The sequence below is a fragment of the Oreochromis niloticus genome, linkage group LG16, assembly GCF_001858045.2.
Source record: "Oreochromis niloticus isolate F11D_XX linkage group LG16, O_niloticus_UMD_NMBU, whole genome shotgun sequence".
Taxonomy (NCBI): Eukaryota; Metazoa; Chordata; class Actinopteri; order Cichliformes; family Cichlidae; genus Oreochromis; species Oreochromis niloticus.
This window is the reverse complement of record NC_031987.2, coordinates 21,860,698-21,868,839: the sequence shown is the minus strand read 5'-3', so window position 1 is coordinate 21,868,839 and position 8,142 is coordinate 21,860,698. Positions and strand designations below refer to the sequence as shown.

The following is an 8,142-nucleotide window of genomic DNA, read 5'->3' as shown; positions in this document are numbered from 1 at the left end:
TTTTGGAACTTTGTTGCAAATTCAGTATCTTCCCTCCTAGTTTGATCATGCATAGCATTGTTTCCTTTATGACAAAGAAAGAGTCAAATCTAATTAATCAGTGATCATTAAGCATGCAAAATGTTCTTAAATGTGGCTGCACATAATACATAAAGAGGCAGCGTGCTGTTTTTGATTTCACGTTGTTCTGCTAGACCATCGATGTTCTTTGAAAAACGGGAAGCAGTGGTTTCAGTTTTCAGTTCCTGTTTTTATTTTCTTTAGAAAGTTAAAGCTGCACTAAAGACAGGTAAACACAGATCCCCATGTCATCACTGCAAATTCAATTTAGGATGCATAAATATGGCACATTTTCCAGGTAATTACTGTATAATCCCACGTAGAACTCTCATTTAAAATCTTCTCAAGAGCTAATAAAATAAAAATGTGGTTATCAGTCCAGTCCTGGGGTTTTTTTTCAGTGTTGCACTGAAATGAAAGGCAGTATTGAATGAAGGAGTTCCTTGACAGTGGGGTCACTCATTACTCTCTGTGAGTTGCTCCCTGGACGCCTCATTAGAAATCTGCAGAAAGGGAGTGCTGATCTCACTTGACTGCATATCACCAGCGACTCGCAGGAAGCAGCTCAGGACCATGTCCTTGGCCAAGCCGGCCTCCATGTTGCCCTCCCGGCTGAGCTGCAAAGTGATTTGGTCCAGGCTGGTGAGGACCAGCTCTGAGCCCAGCAAAGGGCAAATGGCACTTGTGTCAGAGTCTGAACCAGGGGCTCCTTCTCTTGCCATATTCTCCATCATGTATTGCTGATACAGATCCAGGAGCTTTTGCTCCAAGTAGTGATTCAGAAGGGAGTTGGAAAACGGACCTTCATGCCCCTGGAGGAAAAAGCTCCGATCACGGCCGCTCCCCAGTCTCCACCGATTCGAACCTCCCCTCAGTGGAAACAGCCTCCCATCCCGAGCTTCGTGTCCTTGGAGGGAATCTTCCACAGCTGGGGGCACATCACAAGACTGGATAAAGGGACCGACATCCGGGACATCGGCACAAACCCTCAGCTCGCAGTTATTAGCTGAGAGAGGTAGCACCTGGTCACCTGCAATATGAAGGTCACTGTAGTTTTTGCAAATGCTCTGACAGAAGGAGGGAACCAAGAAAGGGGTATCGCCACCTGAGTGAGCTTGGGCTGGGATCTCTATCTCTCGAGAGATCTGCCTGCCTAGATGAGCTCTCTGGAGATCTAAGGACTGCAAAGGAGAAATGTACAACTCAGCTGAAGCCCTTCGGTTGTCTGTAGCCATCTGCTCCGGGGAATTGTGGTGAACAAGGGGAGCATGTCTGGTGGAACCTGGTATGAGGGCAGCAGCTGTTTTCTGTGACCCATAAGCATTCTGGAAAGCTGGCTTAGAAGGAAGGGAATCCAGATCTTCGAATTCACAGTAGGTCATGATCAACAATCTGCCTTCACAAAGCATGGCTGCAAGAAAGAGCACATACTCAAAAGATGTATGCAGTGAGAGTAAAGGGAATTTAACATGTGATACAATGCCAGTTTTACCACTTATTTAGCTATTTAATTTTTAAATAGCATTTGCAGCACACTCCCCAATAGGCCTTTATTCAAATGCATACAAACAGTATGCATTTGAATAAAGGCACCAAAACGGGACAAAAGCAACAGTGAGAGAAAATTTTGCATAAACCTTATAAGAAGCACCAAATTATTTCTGCTGCACAGCTGATCCCTGTTGAAAAGTCTTTGCAGACTATTTCAAAATTTACTTGGAGTGGCTAAGAAGTTACATGTAACAGAAGAATATGTTGGTTTAACAGTTCCAAAGATTGTTCATCTATTAAAAAGAATGATCTTCCTACCTCAGATCTGAGTCACAGAAAAGCTTAAAACCTGTATTTTGGCACCAAACGTCCTAAAGCGGTGCTCTTAAAAGTCTGTTTTTGGGTCTGAACGTGGCTGTTGTTTTATACCACCCAAAAAGGAAGTGGGACTATCCCTTTTCGCCTTGATCCCAATTCTGTAAATTTCTGCTCTCATCATGAATACATTTCAGCTTGTAATCTTAACAACTAATATGTTGTTTTCATTGGATTTAGCTGGTATTTTCCCTGATTTTTTAAACCCTTTGTACCTGGCAAACTTAAATAAGACGTGCCTACCTCCGCATCAGATTTCCTTCTTGCACTATGAGGTAAAATGGTGGATGCTGGATGACAGCAAGGCGAGATATGTGCTGTAAAAAGAAACCACTGATGTTTCATTTCCGCGCAAAGCAGGTGTGCGACTGAGCTTTGCATAAAAGCAGAAAAGAAAGTCGTGTTCAATATGATAAAAATACAAGGAAACAGAAAGTTCCAGATAACTGATTCCTGTTTTCGTTTTATGACAGATCACACCACAAACGTTCGAAGTGCCTCAAAATTTTCACAGCATGTCTTTATTAATTGTTGATTGTTGTTTTAGCTTAAACTGTTTTTTCCCGTCCTCTGAGTTCACAGCAAAGCAGAAGTGGTAGCTTCACACTCAGTTATGTGACCACAAATAATCATTTCCTCCTTGAAGCTTTGCCTATTCTTCAGCGCACTGAACTGTCAAAGTCACTTGAGCCCAGAGGCTTTGATGGTCATGAAACAGTTTCTTTTTCCTCACTTGACTTGAGCTTCGCTGTAGTACAGCTATACACTGAAATAACCTAAGTCTAAATCAGATATGTGGAGAAAGTGTTGAAAGGTTTCAGGTGTTATTTATGGCCTGGATTTTTCCAAGATGAAAGCCCCTTGTCGGCTTGAAGGACTCCTTTCTGTCCAGACTTCCTCTGCTTGTGATAGGGAACTCCAACAATAGCAGTGCATGAAACATGAGAGAAAGTTTTTTATTATTAATGAGGAAAGGAAACCTAAGATATAACATCATAAACTCTTGCAGCTGTTATGTTGTTCATACAGCTGAATTATAAGTCTTGAAAGCACAAAATACCCCCAAAGTCGAAACGAGTAAACCCATGTGTAACTGCAACTTTCTGCTTTTGATTATCTTTCGTTTTCTCTAGTATCAGGTGTGTAAACAGGTGGCTTCACAGCTATAGTCACTAAAACTAAAAGGTCCAGAGTTTCATTGGTGGCTGTAGTTATTTTGTCCACTTAATCCCCTGTGGGTTAAGATATCTGACACAGGTCTGCTGCTCAGTAATGGGAGCACAAAGTGTAGAGTTACCAACCCGTTGCTACAGCAATGTTGCTGAGCAACATCCGATAACATTAAAGACATGCTGAGATCAGGTTAGACACCTGTCTCACGTCTGCTCTTGTGGCACAACAAGGCAGCAGTTTGGCGATTTCAGCACCCTGGACAGCTTCTGGTCCCGTTGAACAGCTCCAGCAAAGATGTCATAAGGACTCCCATAAAGGACAACAACTGTTTTTTGTTTGTTTGTACTTTTTTTGTATATGGAGAAATGGTGCGCAAAGGGGAACTGGAGAGCGAGTCTGTCAACATGACAGACTGTCCTTAGAGGAATGTTCAGGAAGATCAATAATGTGTTCCGTCCCAACCATCATGGACAGAGAGGACGGGATGGTGGTGGTGGTAGTGGGTGTGGGGTTGAGCAGGACTACCACAACGCTTGCACTGTCAGGCTGGTGCGCAGCACCTCCATGCTCGTTGTAGGGGAGAAAACTCAGACGGCTGCGGGCTCGACTTTAAAACGGAGCAAGAGCACAGTAAGCATCGAGTCGACCTTGTACTATTATCAGAGACAAGAGGACAGGATATGGCTGTACTCACAGAATCAGAACTGCCTCGAATACCTGGAAGCGCTTGTGGCTCTGAGGAGGCAGTACATGAAGAGTGTGAGTGACTTGAAGGGTACAGACGCAAAGGCCACAGTTTCTTCCAAGAAGAAGCCTGCGCCCTCGCCGCCTAAAAAGGAGGAACCGGTAAGCTTAAACCAAGCAGCCAATATCACATGGAAGGAAATATCCACACAGCAAGAAGGTCCTGAGTTCAATTCCACCATCAGGCCAGGGTCTTTCTGTGCGGAGTTTGCATGTTCTCCCCGTGTTTGCGTGGGTTCCCTCCGGGTACTCCGGCTTCCTCCCACCGTCCAAAGACATGCAGCTTGTGGGGATCGGTTAATTGGACAATCCAAATTGCCACTAGGTGTGAATGTGCGAGTGAATGTGAGTGCGAATGGTTGTCTGTCCCTGTGTGTTGGCACTGCGACAGACTGGCGACCTGTCCAGGGTGTACCCTCTCGCCCTATGACAGCTGGGATAGGCTCCAGCGCCCCCCGTGACCCTGAAAAGGATAAGCGGAAGCGAATGGATGGATGGATGGATGGAAATATCAAAGACGTTTTCATTTTTCTTTTATCATTTTACACCACAGATATCAAGAGCCAAACCCTCAGCACCCCCAGTTCCCACTGAGGACGACACTTTGCAGTTCTTTGATGCGGTCATCGCCAGCTGTGACAGCGAACCTCTGCGCAAGCCGTACAAGGATGACGGGCACGCAGACGTGGATTTTATTGGTGAGTTTGAAATTCCAGCCTTTAATTTGAGTAATGCTGGAAGTGAGTGAGGATTATTCAACGTATGAGACAACCTGGCAACCTACGAGCAGTGAAGTCACCTACGTGATAAAGCCACCAACAGCTTGTTTGGATATTCTGTTTTGGATGTGATGTGAGACTTAAACTGCAAAAGCAATGATTAAATTGGTTCGGTCAAAATCAGAATATTTACTGTGATTTGCTAAACATGATAGAGGCTTTCTGTTTCACAGCAAACTGCCCTGCTTACATTCATGCATTCATAAGCCAGTGATGTAACTGACTAAGTTAAACATGTAAAAAGGGCTTTTATGTCATTTTTGAATGCATGCACCACATGGTCAAAGGTGCTTGATCTTTAAGTAGGCTTCTCCAACTTCTTCTTGTTGTGGCTTCACCACAGCATCCTCCCTATTTCCCTAACATCCTCCTCTGTCACACCAACCCTCTGTATGTCTTCCTTCACTACATCCATGAATCTCTCTGGGTTTTTCCTGTTTTCTTCCTGCCTGGCAGCTCCATATTCAACATCCACTATCCCTCCTCAACTACACGAGGTTAATTCAACAGTCGACGTCATGCGTTTTCCAGATTTAGATACAAAACATGATAAACTATTAGGTTCACTCCTCCACCAAGGCCTCACCAATCTCTTATTTTCAAATTAAGTGATACGGATCCAAATTTAAATGCGGTCTTCCTTTATCCACCATGTTTTTTTGCATTATGTTGCTGAAAGACTGATGGCACTGAAAAAGCCCCATCTCTGCCCACTCCACACATATAAAAACAATGTAATCAGATAAGGGGGGGGGCCTAGCCTACATGAAGTATACAACATTGGTTACCATCAGGACTTATTTCAATTTGACTCTCCCCATTTGTAAAGTTTGAAGGAGTTGAAAAAGAATACTTGAGACAATACTATTTACCTCTTATCACTCAAAAAACCCACTGCTGTTGCACATAATATATTTTCTTGTTACCTTGCTGTGTTTTTGTGCTTCAGTCCAGCTGTTATATTATTATGAAGCCACTTCACTTAAAAATAATGGAAACACCTCTGCTAATGAGTGCACACACATTGAGATGATTTCATGTGTTCGCACTTTCCTCTCAGTTTTGTTATACCTGTCGATTTGGGACAAATTTCAGCTTTATCAGACTAACTCATAACAAAAGCTCAGTCACGTTGTATAAATCCTTGCAACTTCATCTTCATGTGTAAATGTTGTACATTTAACACCTTATTTGTCTGCATTGGTTACTGGTAATCTTATCCATGTAGCACAGATAACATAATCCAAGGATATATGTTAGGCTCAAGGTGTGTATTGGTATCAATATTCAGCTTATTGCTTGTAGCAGTGAAGAAAAATTCTTCTAAAGACTTATCTTTGTTTATCTTTATCTGATGAGTTTTAACACAAGAGCAGTGGTGTCACACTGAATTAAATGCAGCAATTGTTATTAAACTATTTTAATTAGACTGGTAGACATGATTTGGGAGATTTAAATATACACTGACCGAGCTGTTTGAGGCCAGATCCATAATTTCAGTTCAGCTGCTGTTAAGGATTAGATTCATTTATCCTGAGGAGGTTTACAAATAAATATATCAAGTATCAGCCTTTCATGAATCCTTTCATGGAGGCTCTTTAAACCTGATAAACATGGGTGACCCAGTAGCTCCATAGTGTATTGGTTTACACATTTATCTAACAAGGGAAAGATCCCCAGCTCATTCCCAGGAGGAGACACCCCGTGTGGTTGTGTCATGAATGGCATCTGGAGTACAGATCTGCCAAAGCAAATATGCAGAGCTACCTGCTGTGGCAGGTCCTTGTGAATAAGGGAGCAGCTAAAAGTAGCTCTTTAAACACCTACAACCCACTGAAAATATTTCTCATTAATAAAAGCCATGAGTACAAGTCAACAAAAGACTAAAACAAAGTGGTTACAACACTGAGAATTCCAGTTTGAGCTCACCCCATTGCTCACTCAACCTTACAGGGAAAGTATGAAAATAATGATTATATTACGTTAGGCTTTGAATGCTCCTTTCAGACAGCGCATCGATGCTAACAGTGAAGCTTCTTTCCTTTCAACCAGCTTTAATTATGGCTGTCACTTGCACAGATACTAAATGCTTCCTCAGATTTGTGTCATTTCCTCCCACAGTGGCCTCCAGCTCGGCCGAACATGACCTCCACTCTAACTGGGTCTTGCGAGTTCCTCGAGTCGCAGATGCTTCAGACCAGAGAGCGGTTCCTGACTGTGCCAACGAAAGGATCCCCACGAAGAAGAAACAGAGCGGGTCCACGAGCAGCAGGCTGCGACTTCAGAGAAACCCGATCCACCTGCCCAAAGTGGTGGAGAGCGCATTCCAGACACTGCGCTTCAAGCCCAAATTAAAGAAGCAGTGAAGCTTAGAGGACATTGAAACCAGTAGCACTGCCACACTGATCATTTGACACCAGTAAAAAAAATAAATAAATAAAGCAGTGCAGACAATTACTTAGTTTTTAATAAAAAAATATATATAATTATTTTATTAAAGCAAAAATGGCCAGCTGGTGAAATATGTTTTAATCCTTGTGTTCCAAAATTGGACTTTTTCTTGGCAGAGACGTGTCACAGTAAGAATTGCAAAAGTGATAATATTTGATATTAATAAGGATTTCACTCTGTTAAAGTGTCCTTTTGTTGCACGTCTGCATTACAGTGTAAACCCCAAATAATATATTTATATATTAGATGTGCTACAGCAGCAGAAGACAACAACAGGTGTCACTCCCGTCAGTTAAGAACAGGAAACTGAGGCAGCAGTTCACACAGGCTCATCAAAACATAAGGTTAGAAAGATGTTGCCTGGTCTTGATTTCTGATGCCACGTGTAAATTTTTGGGTCAGAATTTTGTGCAAACAAATGAAAGCATGGATCTATCCTGCCTTGTATTAACAGTCGGTAGTGTAATTGTGTTGGGGATATTTTTTCCTGCTGCTTTAAACACCACAATCTACCGGAATATTAACTATGTCCATCACTTTGTGACCTTAGTGTACCCATCCTCTGAAGGCAATCATGTTAAAAAGATCAAACATGAAGGTACCCAAACAGCCTCCACAGTCACCACATCCCAGTCCTTTAGAGCACCTTTTGACATCTGGTAGAACGGGAGATTCAAGTAACGGATGTTCAACGCGCAAATCTGCAGCAACTGTGTGACACAATCACGTCAACATGGACCGAAATCTCTGAGGAATCTTTTCGGCACTTTGTTGAATCGATGCCACAGAGAATTAAGGACCTTTGGAAGGCAAAATGGGCTTCAACTTAGTACCAGCAAGATGCTTGTAATAGTGTCCAAATGAGTACTGATTTCACATTCATATCAATTTGATGACACTGTAAAGATCCAACTTGGATCATTTTTGTATACTCTAAAATAAAAGATCAGGAAATTCTTTTGATATCGTAAAGAATGTTTTTTAACCTAACTTTTAATGTCTCTTTTAAACTGAACAAAGTGAGGGTTAAGTATTGTGTTGGATATAGAATTTTGTACAGTAGTGTACA

The 8,142-nt window shown here is 42.3% G+C and overlaps 2 protein-coding genes across 3 annotated transcripts; one reads left to right on the top strand and one right to left on the bottom strand.

Moving 5' to 3' along the window:
- Positions 1–229: 229 nt before the first annotated feature.
- On the bottom strand, positions 230–2,260 carry LOC100708008 (uncharacterized protein CXorf21). 2 transcript variants are annotated; one of them, XM_005475507.4, is made up of 2 exons: positions 2,170–2,260; positions 230–1,471 (listed from the first exon to the last, which is right to left on the bottom strand). In XM_005475507.4, exon 2 carries the CDS (start codon positions 1,467–1,469, stop codon positions 516–518), a length of 954 nt encoding a protein of 317 aa, XP_005475564.1. In that variant the 5' UTR covers positions 1,470–1,471; positions 2,170–2,260; the 3' UTR covers positions 230–515. The 2 variants fall into 2 exon arrangements, with proteins under 2 accessions (XP_005475564.1, XP_005475563.1); XM_005475506.4 differs by lacking the exon at positions 2,170–2,260 and adding an exon at positions 1,870–2,149.
- A 1,006-nt stretch (positions 2,261–3,266) lies between these two features.
- c9h13orf42 (chromosome 9 C13orf42 homolog) lies at positions 3,267–7,728 on the top strand. The gene is made up of 3 exons (XM_005475508.3): positions 3,267–3,945; positions 4,397–4,541; positions 6,744–7,728. Exons 1-3 carry the CDS (start codon positions 3,526–3,528, stop codon positions 6,986–6,988), a joined length of 810 nt encoding a protein of 269 aa, XP_005475565.1. The 5' UTR covers positions 3,267–3,525; the 3' UTR covers positions 6,989–7,728.
- Positions 7,729–8,142: the final 414 nt, after the last annotated feature.

What these genes read in the sequence shown, in the direction of transcription:
- LOC100708008 (XM_005475507.4), bottom strand. Translation starts at nt 1,469, where the DNA reads ATGCTTTGTGAAGGCAGATTGTTGATCATGACCTACTGTGAATTCGAA.
- c9h13orf42 (XM_005475508.3), top strand. Translation starts at nt 3,526, where the DNA reads ATGTTCAGGAAGATCAATAATGTGTTCCGTCCCAACCATCATGGACAG. An exon ending in CGCCTAAAAAGGAGGAACCG is followed by an intron (nt 3,946 to 4,396) that starts GTAAGCTTAAAC and finishes TTTACACCACAG; the next exon opens with ATATCAAGAGCCAAACCCTC. An exon ending in CGCAGACGTGGATTTTATTG is followed by an intron (nt 4,542 to 6,743) that starts GTGAGTTTGAAA and finishes TTCCTCCCACAG; the next exon opens with TGGCCTCCAGCTCGGCCGAA.